The following is a 19846-nucleotide window of genomic DNA, read 5'->3' on the forward strand; positions in this document are numbered from 1 at the left end:
TTGGATTAGTACTTCATATATCAGCATCTGCAGTGCATGTGGTTTCAGAATCTGTGCTCCTGGGTATGAGTGAATAAGTTGTAGAAACAGATGGTTTTTAACTGATAGGCAAAATTGGTTGGCTCTGGTGCCACCATTGTGGTTTTAACAAATCATATTTAAGCTAAATGGTGAGAGCACAACATCACTGATAATTATATTTCTCAGAAAAAAAGATGTTTGAATTAACAACTGTTTAGTGAGCCAAGTAAAAACTGGACCACTAGTGTTTGGGAAACAGAAAAGATGGGGTAATATTTTGTGAACTTGACTCGTGTAGAGGCTGAACACTTTCTCTATAACTATGGAACATATAACCAAATGAACAGATGACAATTTCCAAGCAGCGTCGATAACATTCTCTTCAGATATATTTCTTGCCTTCCCTGAATGTGAGAGCTGTTGAGCTACAAATAACAATGCTTTATCACAGGAACTGACATTTTAGATTTGAAGATATAGTCCTCGTTCAAACGCCGACCTGCATTCAGTTCAGATTGTGACCCCCTTTATATATACCATTAAACCCCCTCCTATTCTTTCATATATTTTTATAGGCCCTGAACAAATTTAAATATTTCTCAGGAATAGCTGTGATCATATAGCCCAGATAACCCTCAATATCCTGATGTGGTCTGGACTGACGAACTGCTCCTGACTCTGCCCATCTGGGATGGATAAAAATGTTTATAAAAGGCTTGTCTTTATGCCTGAATTCTTGCACTCAGTAACTGCTCAGCTTGACTAGCTGGGTGTGCTGTATGTGCCAGGTATCACATAGTGACTTCAGTAACTGCCTATATGAAAGGGCAGTGGAGGAGAGTGATTGGGATTAACAAATGAGAACTCTGATTCAAGTGTGGAAATATTCATGGGCACCCCCAAACCAAGCTGTGGAGAACAACACGCCTAATTATGTTACTAGATTATTTGTATGTATATATCTATATAGTAATTAAATTCGTTTTCCTCCACTGTGAAAGGTATTAAAATGAGTAAACCTTGTTGTACAAAGATACTTCTTATACTTAAGAGAATGCATTCTGCTCCTTTCAAATATACATTTTCACACATATAATTTCTAAGTAATCATGTGTATTTAATGCCACATTTTTGAATGTAAAAAAGTATTTAATTTTTTACTTTAAACATTAGTTAGTAAAGAATAGTAGAAAGTGTTATCCAGCACTAGGTGGCAGCCTTACTATACTTCAATAGCTTGTTATATTCAGAATGTTTTGTGGACATTAGTTTATATTCTAAAATAATGTGAGTATGCATTAGCAGGAATTGATTATAATCAATGAAGTTGAAATTTCCAATCAAGATCTAAAAAAATGGCAGGTTTCAAAGGCAAAAAAACCCTACCACAAATAATTCCGGTGAAGTGTAAGATACGGCCTAGCAATTTGATTTTCTGCTACTGGCTTTTTATTGCTAGTTTTCTTTTGGGACACCATTTGTTTAAACTAAATACCTACTGTAATTGTAAAGCTGTCATGCTTGACTTGGAGTAATGAGTTTCAGCAATTATATCTGACACTAATTGACTTTGCAGATTGAGGCTATTTTTATTACTGTTAAATGTAGTAGTGATGATCACCACAAACTGTCATTGTACTTTCAATATTTGGTAATCTAGGAATAAAAGCTGTCTAAAAATCTCCATAGTATTTAAGGATGGCTAGTGGAACAAATTGCATCTTGAATTAGAGTAGCAATATAATATGTAGGAAATAATAGATTTAGCAGATGGTTTATCCACAAAATGTGATATAACATAATGATGGTGTTAGACAAAAATAAGCATAGCCTTATTTAGAAATTTTTGTTCTGCAGTTTTTTCTAGTTTGCAGTTTTTTACTTCGGGGTGTCCTTAGGCTGTCATCTTGCCAGGAACAATGTGTTTGGTATCAGTTTCTCACTGGAGATTCTGATACATAGTCCCATTCCCTGCTGAGAAAAGATACTTCTCCGGGGCTCTGCTGCAGCTTTTGGGCCTTGAGGCAAGGGAGATCATAACAGAGACAGGTATTTTGTGAATATTCGGTTTGAACTCTCACAAAGGCTTTACGAGAAGCACTTTGATCTGACCCCAAAGAATGCTTCTTAAATTCTTCAGCAACAGCCAAACCCATTTATCATTTCTACATCCCTGTTGTACTGACTCTAACAAACAATAACAACAACAACAACAACTACTACTACTACTACTAAGACTACTACTGATTTATTTCCCTCCAAAGTACCCTTCAGAATTTATATTAATGTATTTCCAAGATCTTCCCAGTGTAATTTCCCACATTCTGAATATCAATTTGTCCTTCCATTCCCCACCACAAACCAAAGCAATTTCCCCATAAATATTCATTTCTACCATATTTCTTTCAAACCCAGTTTTCATGCTCTGTTCATGTTGCTTTGTTTCACACTTTTGCATACATGAATATAATTCAAGACCTATTACTGTTTAAGGAATTTCAAATAGTAGAGCTAAATTAGGGTTGTTGTTGTTGTTAAATTTATTACCTGTCCTTCATCCTAAGGTCCCAGGTGGTTGACAACATTAAAACACAATATTTAAAACAACTTACGATTACAGAAATAAGGAGGATCCTAAGAATATACATCTGTGTCAAAATCCAGGGCAAAGAGGTGTACCTTCAGCAATCACGGGAAGCTACAAATCATTTTCTACCGAGGCTATTCCTCATGGCTCTGTTGTTGTTGTTGATGATGTCGTCATTATTAATTTGTTTTATATATCGCCCTTCATCTGCAGATAGATCCCAGAGTGGTGTATATTAAAAACATAAAATTCAAAATTACTTCCCTTTTTTTCTGCAAGGTAGAAACAGACTTTAGTCTGTTGTGAACAGAGGACAGATGTATTGTAATAAATTAATTGCTGGAAGCTTGTCCAGCAGTATTTTTTGTACAACTGCCCCATTGTAAAATAAAACAAGGTATTTTGTTAATGCAAATAACTGTGGGGAAGAAGAAAAAATATGCTTTGTTAAGATGAAATAGTTATGAGCCTGATGTGGGGCAATAGCAATAAGAGGGCCCTTCAGTAGGAAATCCATATGAAAAATGTAATAGTTGAAAGGACAAGTGCACCAAAGATATGGCAATGAACTTTGGCAATGCTCTGTGATGTACTGCATCTACATTGTACAAATACTCGTAACAGGTAAAAAAGGTTAAAAACAGGTATCAAGTTCTGTCCAGCATCAAGCCCAGCATGGAAGTCAGTGGGTAGAGTAGCTTTTATTTTACCCCAGATATTTTCCTGTTGCAGATATCCGTTGTAAAAAGTATTTGACCCTGATTTTGTGAACATTGTGTATGGTTCTAGGTACAGATTGGGAATCTTGCTGGTGTGCTATCCTTAACTGATCCGGCAAGCATTATATCGGATATCGTCCTGGTTTGAACATAACAATAAGCCATGGTTGTTTTTGACTATGACTTGTTAAATAAGCCAAGATTTGGCTCACTGACGTTCAAACAAACTGTATCTCTTTGCATTGCCCAAGATGTGACAAGGCATCAATGAATCAACAGTTCTCTTACTATTAGGTAGCTGCAGTAATGGGGCAAGAAACACAAATGCTCTCCTCCTTGAAGATTCAAACAACCCTAAAGCATATCTCCCTTCCTAGACTGACCCCAAGAAGGCTTCCTAGACCTCTCCGTTAATGCATCTGTTTCAATCCCTTCCTACTGTGGCTGTTCTTTCAATAAAGACATTTTTTTCAGTGCTAAGACTTGAGCAAGCAAAGAACAGGTGTTAGTATTAACTTAGGTTATAAAAAGAAGTCGATAAATTGTTGCAGAAGCAAAGATTAATGGGAAGTGAGGGAGTAGTGGCAACTACTGGAGTATTTGGGGTTAAACTGTGTAATTGCATCTGTTGAACTGTTGGTATAACTTGCTAAGGGCAAACATGCTTTTAAAATACAAGCCTTTTGTATAAGGATAAAAGAATCCCTCTTACCCATACAAGGAACTGAGTTTGAGAGAGTGAGTTTGTCAGTGGGTAGTTGGGTGGGAAATGTGGATTGTTGCCAGGCAGAATAGCAGAAAGGGAGAGGACTGCAAAAACAAGTGAAATCCTCTTAGTCATACCAGTGGTTTCATTTTCAGGCAACTCTAAAGCTAGAATTAAACCAGGAAGCAGGTCACCCTAATACAGTGGTACCTCGGGTTACAGACGCTTCAGGTTACAGACTCCGCTAACCCAGAAATAGTACCTTGGGTTAAGAACTTTGCTTCAGGATGAGAACAGAAATCATTTGCACAGCGGTGGCACGGCGGCAGCGGGAGGCCCCATTAGCTAAAGTGGTACGTCAGGTTAAGAACAGTTTCAGGTTAAGAACGGACCTCCAGAACAAATTAAGTTCTTAACCTGAGGTACCACTGTAGTATAATTTTACCCTTTACACATTACTCTCACAGCCAAAGCTTGGAGGAGAAGACTCCACATGAAGAACAACTCAGTACATTTACTTTAATATGCCTCCCCCAAAATTTGATGATTGGGGTGGTTTTGGAATATAATTCAGAGTGATTAAAAGCTAAACCTTTCAGTCAAAACACAAGGTCCTCCCACCTCTCCTTCCTCTTCTGTCTCAATCTCTGGGCATATCCACAGTTGAATTGGTTTTGTTTCATAGGAAAGAAAAGAGGGGTGTGTCATGAATTTTATGTTTCTTTAAAAAAACCAAAAAACACCCAAGACTACAAACAACTTGGAAGCTAAGGGGGATCCCTGATCTACCTTGAGACTTGATCCGGTTGAGGAATGTGAGATCATGATCTTCATCACCCCAATTTATCTTGTTATTCAGAGAGTATATGACCCTCTCTTGGTATTGTTATCTCCATTTACCAGTTGAAGTTTAGGTTTGCTGGCTCTCAATTTATTTTAATAGGGTATCATTGGAGATGACACTATGGCTTCTTAGAGTTTAGATTATAGTTTTAAATAGAATTCATGTGAATGAATTCCTCTGATGAATATCTATATGAAATGGCTGGTTAACACCATAGCTTTTCGAGTGAGTTACTATCAGTATTCTGATAACCAGCTTTATATATTTCAGTGTCTGCTGTAAATCAGTGTCTGAAAGTGGGGGTCAGATAGATGAGATCATTGGACTGAAGATGATCCCAACTAAATCAGAGGTGAAGCATTTGGAACCTACTCATATCATTGGGTGTGGAATGTTTGTGTGTGATGAATGGGGATTATTTCTCCAATGGAACAGGTGTGGACTCTGGGACTGCAGCTTCTTAGTCCTATATAGCGTAGTCAGTGGGCAGGGATGATGGGAGTTGGAGTCCAATAACATCTGGATACAAAATCAAGCAGGCTAACTATGAGAATCCCATACACCATGGATGACATTAAAATAGTTTATACCAGTTGTTCAAAACAACTTCACTTTTAGCCTAGCCTGTTATAGACTTAAGCACTTAAGAAAAATAAGTTATGCCAATTTGAAATAGCTTTGGCAGCGGTATTATAAGAAACAATTCTGGCATGTTTTGTCGGCAGATATATTCTGTATGGTTGCTAACAGCACTATCATGAAAGTTACACTTCTGGAAACATAAATGGATCTGACTAGTTTGTATTCAAATAACTCTTAGCAAAAATAAAAGACAACATCTGTACAGTGTACAGCTTGCAAAAGAAATATATATATATACAATAGTTTGATAATGATGTGCATTGTTTAAAACTAGAAAGTCTCCTAAAAAGAATTTTAAAAATGGATGAAACACATGTTACAATGTTGTTCTTATTAAACAAGTGAGCAAAAATAGTACAAATATATTTTGTAATACTGGTCCTTTAGAAGCTTTCTTTTGGATGATGAATGCAATCTATACAATTCAAAATTGTATTGCCACTCCTGTCTTCTGTGACCTTGGGGCTGATGGAGGTTGACGTCCAGGAGCATGTGAGAGGGCCGCAGGTTCCCTATCCCTGCTCTGAGTCTTAATTCTGTATGTTACTGTGCATAAATATTTTTAATGACAATGCAATTTGTTAAGGAACGAAACAGTTATTAAATGTATGGATGTGTTGACCTTCTCTCCATATTGTGCATCAAGACTTTACGTGCCATTTAAACAACCTGCACCCTTATGCTGAAATTGCTCATTCAGTGGGGTACTCGGTTCTTTGCAAAGTTGAGTACTGCTAACCACACTTTTGAAAAACAGTCACTTGCAATTTAAGCAACTGCTGTAGTGGCTCACTAAGCAGGTGGAGGCTGGAGGCAGTGGTGTCCTCTCACTGGTGATCTGCTGCTTCTTGGAACAGGGATGGGATGAGGTGGCAGCAATATCAGAGGAGCTCTGGCTTGGTAATAGTGAGCGAGTGGCACCTGGAGAGCTGCTACCAACAAAGAGTTCCACTGCCTTGCCCTTGCTTTGCCTTGTCCCGCCCAGTCTCAGTTAAATGCAGTGCTGCTGACACCAGCAAAATGCCGCCACCCCCCCACCCACTCACCAACCACTGATAGTATGCAGACTAATCATGCTTTATGGAAGCTGAGTCTCCTTAGCGCTGACAGGTAGTTCAGTAAAAAGTACAATGCAGTTCCTACCTCGGACTGCCTTTAGTTCTAGGCAGACAGCATAGAAATAGGTCTTCTCAGCAAATAGTCTCCCTGCAGAAATTCAGCATAGATCAGTGCCTGCCTGCCAGCCACACCACCCCAACTGTGTTACAAATACAGGGCTACTTATACTCTAATTTGTGCTTAGTCACTGGCAGCTCCTTCTGACTGATACCTCACATGAGCTCATCTAGGCGCAGACAATAACCCTTAATTAGTCATGAACAGTGCATGCGATACTCACTGGTTCACAGTACTGGCATCTCCCTGCCCGGAGATGCTCATCTGCATGGGGAGCCGCTGCATGAACAAAGTCCCACCAGAGTCTGGCCACCACCTACTGGGACTGGCTGAAGCACACGAGTCCTGCTCCCCGAGGAGCATGAGAGTGGGAAGCGCAGTTTGTGACACGCTTACCTCACCATGCACTGTGCTCTGCTGCTGGCTCAGGGCACCCTGGTCACCACGCTGACAGCGCTCGTGATGGCTGGGGTAGAGCAGGCATAGAAGCCGCCAATGAGTACTGGCAACTTTTTTTTTTCTAGAAAAAAGGAGCTGGCCATGACCTGCTTTTTCTTTGCAAGCAAGCATAAACTAACATACTCCTAGGAGTTGGAGATACTAGCTCTGGTGCAAATGGACAGCTCTGGCTCAGCCCAGCTCACCCAAAGGAGTTCCCATTTGCTTGCCCATTCTAAAGAAACATCTTACTTGCCATGCTGAAGTCATTCCTTTCTCTCTTCTTTAGAATAGTTGCCCAGGAGACATGTCACTTGTGGGATCAGTACCATAGCATGCGTAGTCATGCCTTGCACTTGCTGTGTCACTGATCCTTGCCTCGCTTCCGTACTATACAGATTTGAGCATTAAAGTTCTTGGCAGAAAATATAGTCCGAGTCCTTCATCCAGACTGAGAGGCAGGACATTGAAGAGGTTAAAAAAATGCGCTAGTTGAATGCCTCCCACATCAAGTATACTGCTCCAATCAGGCTATTGCAGTTGATTAGAAGAACCATATATACCAAATTCCACTTGCTGAATGGAAAAAGTGACTTTCGTGTGTTGGCAGTAGTTGGATTAATAGTTTACTGCATTAACATTGCCTCTCTGGAGGTTTAGGTTTTCCCTCAGTATGTTGTTTTCCTGAGCATTTATGGGCTACAGCCAAACATTTTAAAAGGCCAAATGTTAAGGCATATCTTATATGGATTTGACTAGAACAATGTCCGTATTCCCTACAGGATACGAAAACAAAATACCCGTTAACCTGCTCTAGAGTCATTTACGCTCACTAGAAAGTGAATTGCTCCTTAATTGAGCAGCTTTACTGAAATTAAATGGTTGCTTACATGTTTTTCTTAGACTTTTATTTCCTTACTTAAATAGTGGTTTTCCTTTAGTTCTTGAGATACAGTTTTACAGTGCTCATTGCAGACATGTGGAGCTGATTTGGATAACTCTTGCTTATCTAGATGAATGCTCCAGTTTTGAAGTACTTCTATGTCTGTGTTAACTTTTCTTCAGAGAAATAACCACTTGAGAATGGTCCTGACCTTTTGTAGACCTTAATGAGTCCATAGTGGGTGTAAAAAAAAATTCTGCTCTGACTTAGTGCAGTATTTATACTGAGTTTGAAGTCATGTCATTGACTATACAAGGTGTGATAGAAAAGAAAATATGCATACACACACATGCTTAGCAAATGGTGTTGTAGACTGGCTGGATGCAGTGGGGTAGTGGGAGGCACTAACTGGGGAGCTCCCATGGGAAGAAGGCTCAGAGTCAGGGGATTGATGGTGGGATGACAATGAGTTGTCAGAGGAAGAATAAGGGGCACACATAAACATAATAATTAGAAAAAAATATTCACTTTTTATACAGTATTTTAAAATTCATAAATTAGCAATTATTTAAAATTTCACTAGAAATTAAAATATTTTAATACAATAAAAGTCAATGTATACTTCAACTTCTGCTCCTCATTAAACTTTGTCTCATACTTAAGAAGGAAATCTGTATTGAATGTGAGACATTTAACAGCTAGCTCTTTAAGAAAATCCATTATAATTAACACTGTGGGGTTTTTTTTTTTTTTTTAATTACTACTATTGAAAAACATACTGTGAATTACACATGTATAAGAACGAAAAGATTTGAAAGTAAAGATGAATCTGGATAATTTGACTCAAGTACTACATTAAGTCAGGGACGCAGGTGGCGCTGTGGGTTAAACCACAGAGCCTAGGACTTGCTAATCAGAAGGTTGGTGGTTTGAATCCCCGCAACAGGGTGAGCTCCCGTTGCTTGGTCCCTGCTCCTGCCAACCGGCGGGAAGGTAAACGGCGTTTCCGTGCGCTGCTCTGGTTCACCAGAAGCGGCTTAGTCATGCTGGCCACATGACCCGGAAGCTGTATGCCAGCTCCCTCGGCCAATAAAGCGAGATGAGCGCTGCAACCCCAGAGTTGGTCACGACTGGACCTAATGGTCAGGGGTCCTTACTACATTAAGTATATATTTCAACCTGCAGAACAATATAATACTTACAGAGCTGTAGCCAAAACAGAACTGTCTATCTACAGTTTCTTCACCATGCACATTGGCACATTGGCATTGTGAATTTTTTTGTGTTCTAGGATGGAATTGTTTACATATGATTACATTGTATAAACCATATGCTGTTCAAATATGGGAGGACCTCTGAAATGTTTGCATTTCAAGCACTTGAATACCCCAAGATCTGCCTGTCAATAAAACCATTGGTACTTACCCTCCCTATCTCCCCTCCCTCCCTGAGTCAAGATGTCATTCCACCAGTAATGTGCTGTTCTATTCACAAGAACCCCTTTTATATTTATTGGAATAAAGTGCTGATGTATTTTATCTGTTGCCATGGTTGTGCTTTCTTTTTTATTCCCTTTATGTAATTAGGTTGACCACTTGGGGAACAAATAAATTAAGGCACAAAGCATGCTAGAAAATTAGCTGTATGTTGTTCTTTGCTGGAATTCTGTTGTCATGACCACAGGTAATGTGGCTCAGGGCTCATCCACAATTCCACTTGTGCATACAGTAGTACCTCTGGTTACATATGCTTCAGGTTACATACGCTTCAGGTTACAGACTCCGCTAACCCAGAAATAGTACCTTGGGTTAAGAACTTTGCTTCAGGATGAGAACAGAAATCATGTGGTGGCGCAGCGGGAGGCCCCATTAGCTAAAGTGGTACCTCAGGTTAAGAACAGTTTCAGGTTAAGAACGGTTTCAGGTTAAGAACGGACCTCCAGAACGAATTAAGTACGTAACCAGAGGTACCACTGTACTAACAAAGACTGAGTGGTTCCTGATAACAAATCCTATATTAGTTGCCCTGTGTTGTGGCCCTTTTACCTACTCCAGTGATGCACCCTTGATATTGTTGCTTAAGCTGTTTTAACATGGATGCCACTGAGATGATAGGAACATAATGTCTGGCTGCTTTAAAGTCATCAGCCTTTCTGCTCTCCTAATGCTAAGCATCTCACTTTAATTTGGTCACAATCAATACAGACTTCTTTCCTAATTAAAGTAATTTGTTTTTGTGAATCCGTCTTATGTAAACTCAAACAGGCTCTTGAATAGTCTGTGTTTTGAATGCAAAGGTTATGGTTATATAATCTGTACCTTTGATTAAATGTTTGTGATAGAATTACAAGTCTTTGTGCAGGCATGTTTGCTAACAGAAGAATTTTGGTAATAAACTGAACCTTCTGTTAATATACCAAGGTAAACATGTGTTGTTACATGGATCTTGCTTCTTTTGCATTAAAAAATAGCAATGTGATATGCTGCTTGTTTAGGTTCAATATTTTACCACATCTTAATTTTTAAAAACATCACAGACACCTGTAATATGGAATATCATTGAAACATAACCTCTTGGGGAAGCTATCCCATACTGAAACTTAGGAGCAAAAATAATAAAACTGCAGATAACCTCATAAATGTTGTGGCTGGGTATGGAAATCTAAAATTTCACTCCCAGCTGAGCTGCTCTCTTTTCCTTTGGTATTTATGTTAAATTAATGTAGCACTCCTGTGGCTGACATTAGTAATTGGATATAGCTGAAGGAAATCTAACAAAGAAAATGGCACCCATTCTTCTTAAATTAAGGCATCAATTTTGCTAATATTGGTGACACATACCCTGACTGATGCTGGTGAAAGAAGTTAGGATTGCTACTAAATTTCTTATACCGGTGGATCTCCAAATTACACCATTGAAGTAAAGGTATTTTGATGGTATAATGGTGTAGCAATGACATTGATGGCATAATGTTAAGCCAGTGTTAAGTGGAATTGGGGCATGACAGGAGTGCAGTTTAGTCAGAAGTATATGCTCACTGAGGGCTCAATTCCATGCTCAAAATCATCATAATATTAGTCATGAGGGGGGTGAAGAGTGGTGTGTGTTTAAAGCACCAATAGAAATGTGATTTGTGGGTGTTCTCTGTAAAATCATTGGCATTCAGATGGTACTTTAATCTTTCTGTTGAGAAAACTACCAAGGGTTTCTACATGTATGCCTCCTGACTAGTGAGCTGTGGAATTGTGGTTGGGGAGACACGAAATTAAAAGATGCCTTCTCCTTGGGAGAAAGGCGATGGCAAACCTAGACAGCGTCTTAAAAAGCAGAGAGACATCACCTTGCCAACAAAGGTCCGTATAGTTAAAGCCATGGTTTTCCCGGTAGTGATGTATGGAAGTGAGAGCTGGACTGTAAAGAAGGCTGATTGCCGAAGAATTGATGCTTTTGAATAATGGTGCTGGAGGGAGACTCTTGAGAGTCCCATGGACTGCAAGAAGATCAGATGCATCCATTCTTAAGGAAATTAGCCCTGAGTGCTCACTGGAAGGACAGATCGTGAAGCTGAGGCTCCAATACTTTGGCCACCTCATGAGAAGAGAAGACTCCCTGGAAAAGACCCTGATGTTGGGAAAGATGGAGGGCACAAGGAGAAGGGGACGACAGAGGATGAGATGGTTGGACAGTGTTCTCAAAGCTACAAACATGAGTCTGACCAAACTGCGGGAGGCAGTGGAAGGCAGGAGTGCCTGGCGTGCTCTGGTCCATGGGGTCACAAAGAGTCGGACACGACTAAACGACTAAACAACAAACAACATGTGCTCTAGCATTTTATGTGGGATAGGTTCTGTGTTATCATCTTGATATTTCTGCTGCTGCTTTGGATTGGTACTTCCTATGCATGGGTAATGGGGGAATGACTGCTTTCCTCTCACAGTTATAGTAGTTTGCTCTAAAGAACATTTTGTCAACATGGGATGATAGCTACTCAACTGGTTTGTGGCAAGTCTTTTTCTCCTGCTAATTGTCACTGTCCTAGAAGTTCAAGAACATGTTTTGGGGATAATGACGTCAAAGGCAAATTAGGACTCCTGCCAGGACTGTTATCCAAGAATGATAACAGTTGAAATGCAAAACTATATTTGAAAAGATATGACCATGATTAGAATTCATGGATTTTTGTGCTGTGTGACTCAGATATATTGCATAGTACAGCTTTACAGGAATATTTAAATTTTTAAAATAGAATTCATGGTAAGAGTCTGGCAATATTTTACTCTGACTCATAGTACTGTTGCACTCCACCTCCTTCTTTCCAGGCTGTGGCTTGAGATAGATGGACTGAGCAGACCAATGCAATACCACAGAAAGGTGAAAAGATTTGTAGGTCAATTCCATGATCTCCCAATCATACAGTATTAATTGAGAAGTGCTGCTCAAATTTTGTGGTTTCTTGAACCACTTAAAAATTGCAGGGGGACAGGTCTCAGTGGACCATTTAACAACCCCCCCCCCCCAGCACTCTCATCATCATAAAAAAACCTCCAGCAACATTACAAATACCACTGGAAAGGACTCTTTTAACGGATAAACTTTTAGGGGGAAATTAGCAGACTGGTTCAGTGCCATATTATGAAAATCATGGGCTGTAGTCAAGGACTTGTTAGTCTGTTGGAACATCTGTCTCTGGTCAAAATGGATTATTTCCATTATAAAAGCACACACAAATCAAGTGAAGAACCATGTACAATATTCATGACTAAACAAACAAACAAACAAACAAATTGTCCAGTAGCACATTGGAAAACAACTAAGTTTGTTCTGGGTATAAGCTTTTGTGTGCATTCACACTTCTTCAGATATATCTGAATATAAGACAATCTCATCTGCTAATTTCTAAATGTTTTGTCCACAGACAGCTTACTGATTGACTATCAGTTTACCTTCAGCTTATTACAAGAAGATGATCGCCATCACACTGCCATAAACTTCATTGCAAATCCTGAACAGGTGAGCTAATATAAGTAACTGCCTCTAATATGATTATTTAGTGATCATAGACTAGGTATCCATTATATCTGGTGTTTTTCTAAATCTGTTTGTAGGAACTAAAAAGGAGTAAGAAGGGATGATAGAAACAACTTTCAGGGAAAACAAATGGTTTCTTCAGGTTTTGAATAATAACTGAACTCAGATTTTGAAGTGAGATATATATCTTCATCCATTAGGACTCAAATCAATTTCCATTCCACACATATGTAAATTAAGTTGTCTCACTCCTGCAGATGCCCAAATGTTTCTTAATGCTCTCATACTGGTTGCTGGCTAGCTTCAGTCTTTCTGCAGTGGAGCATGTCACAGTGCCTCCTCACTTGTATGCGGATGAATAGCTGCTTGTCACTGCAATTAATCCCTTGTTAAGGCTGCAGTCCTTGCCCCACCTTCTTGGGAGTAAGCCCTATTGAATTCAGTAGGACTAATGTCTTAGTAGACGTGGTTAGGATAGTACTGTAAGGTGTAAAATATATTTATTTTTCCTTGGACAAGGCAGTGGATAGTGGAGATGTTTATAGAAGTTAAATAAGGGGTGTGTGTGTGTGTGTGTGTGTGTGTGTGTGTGTGTGTTTTCATTCAGTATCTAAAGTGTTGCTGTTTTAAAAGCCAGGATACCCATATACCCATATATCTCAAGACCTGAAGTTCATTTTCAGAGGTCCTTCTCAAGGTATCTGTACCAGTGAAGTGAGGTGGTAGCCATTAGGGAGAGGGCTTCTCACTGATGGACATGGTAACCTGGTGCTTACACTGTAGACTTTTTGGGAGCTGGTGTAGACTATATGTCCCAGATTTTTCAGTTTTAGAAACAAGTTTTTGTGCTTTTTAGACCTTGGAAACTACTGTTTTCACTGTTGTTGGTTTTATCCTGCTTATATTCTAATACTCATTTTTATGTTCAGGCTGTATTCTTATTTTGACCATTTTCTGTATACTGCAGATAAATGTTTGTTAATGGGCAGTATAAAAACATTGTTAATAACTACATGATAAATTTAAAAACCTTTAACTATGCAATGACACTAACTCTATGCAGAGTTAATGTAAAATTATTCCTCATGCTTTAGCAGATCTGAGAAGTGCAATAATTCTGCTCTGAAAACACTCATCAGCAACACATTAACTTGAAACATATCTTGTGTGGCTGTGAGATGGGAACACTGCAGTTCGTAGTATTTTTTCTAATAATATCACATACTTTACAAATATAGTAGCAATTTAGATGCCTTTTTGTAGAGCTATTGACATTGATGGCTGAGCTTTTATTTCTCAGGAGCATGCAATTTGAAGAGGTGCTCCACACCTTAATTCTGAATTAACCAAATTACCGTGCAATCCTATGCATATCTGCTTAGAAGTAAGCTCATTGACTTCAGTTGGACTTACTCCCAGGTAAGTGTGTATAGGATTGCAACCTTCTTCTACAGTGTGAATCTGAAATCTTGCTTGAGAAAACAACTAATTTGGACTTTACTATAGCTAAAAAATATAGGAAAATATTTGGGTCTATGTTAATTTCATTGAATCTTTCTTATAAATAAAAATTTCAAGTTGGATTTTATATTTCCTGTGAAATGGATAGATTGTTAGTCTTATATTCTCTTGGATATATTCCTTTTCAGTTAAACATTCCTGAGTTTATTAGCTAATATCCTGATGTAATCAGCCATTTCCTAGAACCCTACAGCTTCACTAGTAAGGGCAGGGAAGGTACTACTACTCCTTTCTTCTGTTATTGATGATAAGCAGCCTACTTGCTCTAGAACAGGCTTCCTCAAACTCGGCCCTCCATATGTTTTTGGCCTACAACTCCCATGATCCCTAGCTAGCAGGACCAGTGGTCAGGGATGCTGGGAATTGTAGTCTCAAAACATCTGGAAGGCCGAGTTTGAGGAAGCCTGCTCTAGAAGAACAGCTTTTTTGGTGGCTGTGGGGAGTTGTCCATTAGCAAATCAATGGGAAGCCCCTTGAAATCAGTAGTGATTGCACTCCAGAAACTACCGTATTTACTCAAATCTAATGCTCTATTTTTTTTGCCAAATAATTTTTTTGCGCATTAGATTTGATAGAACATTTACATTCACCGGCAAATACTTTTTTTTGGTTTCAAGGTTCCGAAAATTGAGGTGTGCATTAGATTCGATGGTGCATTAGACTCTAGTAAATACGGTAACATGCACAAAGAGCTTCCGTTATTAGCTATGTCAGTTTTGGAAGTTCATGGAGGCCTTCACTGTCATCAGCTGTAGAGGATGAAGGTCTTGTAGCATGTGAAAAACTATGTCAGTGGACCATGCCCAGTGTGTTTAAGATCAGGGCATATGTTTGAACACCTGTAGTTGAAATAAGGTCATTGTTTGTTTAAGCAATAGTCTTACGTAATTTTCATATTTTCTTTTTAATTTTTTTAGTCAAACAAAAATTTGGACATATCAATTAATGCATCAAACAACTTCAACCTGAATATCACTTGGTCAATTGGCTCTACAGGTAAGAAAGCCCATAATGTATTTCTACTTCCATATTCCCTCAAGTACTTATCATCTAACTATATTTACATGATTGCCTTTTTGTTTCTTATTAGTAAAGCTTAATAAAATGTATTCTTTTTCCATTCTCATTATGCCATTATTAATGATATTACTTAAAATTCAGATAATTTGCAATCTGAATAAAGGTTCATTAACATGTTAACTTTCTTCCCTATTCAATTAAAATTACTTGGGTAGCAAAACCTTGTATGCTCTTTAAATTTTTAGAATGGCAGCGTTATGAACGCAGTGATTTTAATTAAGATAAATTACTTTCTTAACTACTGCAGAGACAGATTTTAATTTCTTTGTTTCAGTGTTCAAGCCTGGAATTTAATTATTAACCTTAACGTTGATATCAAACAATAAAATCCTTCTGTGTGTGCTGATAAAAGAACCTGCTTATCTTTTTTTTTCAAACTTTTGAACCCAATTTCTCCATTGGCTTTAATAAAAAGCTTTGTTTAGAAAGTTTCTTTGAATTGGTTCTGTTGACTTTCTGAAAATATATCCAAGGAGAGCACCATTGATTGCATTTTTAATTAATTATGCAGAATGGTTAAGAACAGGAGGCACTTCACACTTTATGTGACAGATCTGTTTCTCCAGGTGTCAATTATGGTTTTACCTGTGGAACACTGCAACATTTGAAAGGGAGATGTGCATTTGTGAACATATGGGGTACACACACTGATGAATTGCAGCCAGGTGTAGCTCCACATTGTGTATCCACTGTATATCTCTGTATTTTGCAGACCTGCACTCCCTATTCTTCTGAGATCTGTGCTAGCATTACAGATTGTGTGTCATACCTAGGTGTACTACCACAAAATGCTGAATAGGAAGAGCTTGATGTTAATAGTTCAGGGGGCTAATAGGGAGGCAAGGGATGGTGCCATGGGCAGTTAAACTGTACCTGTTCCCTAAAGAAATTTTTATGATTTTCAGTAAAATGAGACAAAGTTTCATTACTGCATAAAACTAGCACTAAGAGACCTGTGCTATGCATCCTTGTCCTTCAGTTAGTCCGTTTGTGTGTGTCTGTGTTTAAACATGTAAAAAATAAATACAGTGACACAGATCCTCTTCAGGTATTCATCCTGCAAATGCAAGGGTGAAAATTTGCAGCAGGCTGTGGCACAGCTGTTGGTCCCACCTCTGTTACTAGTTATACCCCCTCAAGCCTGACTTTTGCATGTTTAGCATGAAGGTCCGAGAGCAGCTTTCAATTACTTTTACCTTATGTACTTAAGAAGTCTCCTCATAATCAGGCATTGTTCCTAACTGTAAGGAGGCTTGCAAATATGCTTACAAGACCCTTTCAGACATTTGCACTAAATAAGTGCAGTTTTGGGGTTGCAGTGCACACAGAGACATTGGGAGTTGTGCTGCAGCACATATTCCCATCCCTCTACACACTTGTTAAGTAAATTGAGGGATGATTTACTATGCAAACATTTACTGGTGAAGCAGAATGTGGGACTCCCTGTCCAGATTTTAAAAGTGTACATTGTTGAATCTTAGTTCTGTTTAGTGTGGAACTAGATGCATGGTAAATATGGAATTTTCATTCTCATGATTACTTCCAGCAATGAAAGTGTATGCGGGTGGTCACTTGAAGGGATAGGCAGCATGGGAAGGAGAGCTTAATACATTCATTCACCCATTTCCCACTGAAATCCTTTGTTCCAGCTGCTTTCTCCCCAGTACTTTCCCCTCCACGAGTCTGGAGAATACTTACAGAAGCAAAATGACAAATGGCCCCCCTGCTGTTCTTCCTGCAGCCTCCACCCCACACTGTACTCTGCATATCAGAGGCAGTCTCTTGTTTGCTATCAAATGTGTGTTTCCCAATTAATAATACTTTCTCTGAGGTGTAGTTTCTTTTACTTCATTGTTGCTTGAAATCCCCTACTTGGGGGGGGGGGGTCTTTTGTTTCTTTTTGCCACCTCAGCAATTTACAGATCAAACAGAATTGCTGAAGAGTCTCATGTCTTACAAATGGAATAGGTTTATCTAGTTGAATATGAGATGTCCTAAGAATAGTTGAGATACTAAAGCAATATTTCACAATCAAGACAAATACATTTTTTACACACTTGAATAACTTATTCAATTTTAGTGTAACTTACTTGAGGAAACTGTATTAGTTGTGTGGTGAAATGGGATAAAGTTGATATAACTTTCAAATCCATTATATGTTTCATTAATCATTCATAATATCTGAACAACTATTCATAATCTTTGCTAGTATATAAAGGATATATGTATAAATGTTTGTTATATATTCCTCATGCCATTTTTGAAAATGTATAGAAGTCACTTATAGAGATGTTATACTTTAGAGATTTTTCCCCATAATATTCCATCATAATTTTAAAGATGAATCCAGTGTGCTGTCTTGAACATATGAACTGTGTGCTTGATTCAAGCAGCAAAGTATGCAGAAAGGAACTCTGTCCAGCACAATTCAGTGTTCTTTTCTCCTGAATATTCATCCAAGGCTGAATGTGCATTTTCTGAAACTGTCTCTCCTTCCTTGGATTGGGTGGAATTAAGCAGCTTTGAGGAATTTAAATTTGTTTCCATCTACAGTTTTGTTATAGTAATGGATATCTAGATACCTGTTAGTTTTATTGTTGTGCCCCACCATGTGTGTCCTTGAGATGGAATGGACTACAAGCTAATTATTTTTTTTAATGGGCTTGCTTTTCATTATTTTTATGTACTCTCATAGCTGGAACGATATCAGGAGAAGAGATTCCTGTAGTTTCAAGGGCTAATATAAAGGAATACAGAGATAGTTTTTCCTGTGAAAAATTCAACTTTCGGAGCAACCCAAACATCACTTTCTATGTATATGTCAGCAACTTTTCATGGCCAATCAAAATACAGGTTAGTATAAATAACAACTATGATACTTCTGTTATATTAAATTAACATTTTCCTCTGATCTGACCACCAGAAATGCAAAACTGACTGTATTGTCTATGGAGGAAGGCCCTGTCACTGTGAATGCCTTGTGGTGTTTCCTTTAGTGTTAAATTTGTGTGGTTCATATTTTTTTAATGCATGGTTTATTTTTTTGATCATTTTAAAAAACAAGTAGTTCTCTGAAAACCTTGTGAATTAATGAGACCCGATTGCTGAAAGAAAAAAGTTTATACTTCTACAGAATGGAAACTTAAACTCAACTGCTTAGTCATGTTGTTCCTGGCTGCTGCTGTGATACAAAACTCCTTACCTTTCACCTACCTATTTATACATGTTGGGATATATACAAAGATTATGAAAATATATAATTATTTAGTACATGGACCCAAATATTCCATAACAATAAAACAAAGTTGGAAGTATTTGATTTAAGATGAACACAATGTTTAAATTTAGCTTCAGTGTCTCTTCTCTAATACTTCTTTTGCCATCTGACAGTGTAAACATATACATGCCTACGCAGAGGTAAGTGTGATGGGGCTTACCACTTCTACGTAAGGTGGTATAGGATTGAAGCCCAAAAGTTCAATCCTTAAAATATGTATTTAAGTCAATATTGCTTTGTTCTTGGGCTCAGGGATACTTAGAAATGTACAACAGACTCCATGAGACTGATGTGTCATGCATTTATGACTGGATCCAAAATTAAAATTCTTAATTTTATTTTCTTTAAAAAACACTGTTCCCATTGTGTGTGCACAGCTAATTCGTATGTGGATACCATGGGCAGAGACATCAGGTATTAACCCTGTTTCAGATATAATGCAAAATCATATCTTGTTAACAAGCCATGACCATAAACCACAGTTTAATTTTGACTTGTTTGACCTCCCCAACCTGGTGCCCTTGATATGTTTTGGACTACAGCTCCCATAATCTCTGAGCATTTGACATGCTACCTGGGGCACCAGCTTAGGGAAGGGTGTCTTAAACTAATTACATTTTCCTGCAGGTTTGAGCACAACAATAGTTTAAATTGGGAAGTGGATGTTTCCAGCATCCTTCAAATCAATGCAAAGGGGAAATGGCCAACCCAAAGGCTTGCTTCTGCATGTTCACATAAAGCATATTTCAGTGTTACATCCAATGTAGGCCATTTGATAGCGTAGCTTTGCCAACTCTTGGGACATTTGGACCTCCAGTGTACATGGGGCATTCAAAAAGTATGCAAAACTAATGAAAGATATGGTATTTTATTACTACAAATGCCATCATCATTAGCACCACACTGTCTCCTATGGTCTAACTT

At 38.4% G+C, this 19846-nt stretch overlaps 1 protein-coding gene across 3 annotated transcripts in view; it reads left to right on the top strand.

Annotated features, from left to right (window-relative positions):
- ATRNL1 (attractin like 1) overlaps positions 1 to 19846 on the top strand; it is a 521011-nt gene that overhangs the window by 219366 nt on the left and 281799 nt on the right. For all 3 annotated transcript variants that reach the window (XM_081005955.1, XM_081005957.1, XM_081005956.1), the window contains exons 22-24: positions 12932 to 13026; positions 15483 to 15561; positions 18341 to 18498. In XM_081005955.1, coding sequence (XP_080862081.1) covers positions 12932 to 13026; positions 15483 to 15561; positions 18341 to 18498 — 332 coding nt within the window. The remainder of the gene's footprint in view (positions 1 to 12931; positions 13027 to 15482; positions 15562 to 18340; positions 18499 to 19846) is intronic.

Source organism: Podarcis pityusensis (genome assembly GCF_964106645.2).
Source record: "Podarcis pityusensis genome assembly, chromosome: 5".
Classification (NCBI taxonomy): Eukaryota; Metazoa; Chordata; class Lepidosauria; order Squamata; family Lacertidae; genus Podarcis; species Podarcis pityusensis.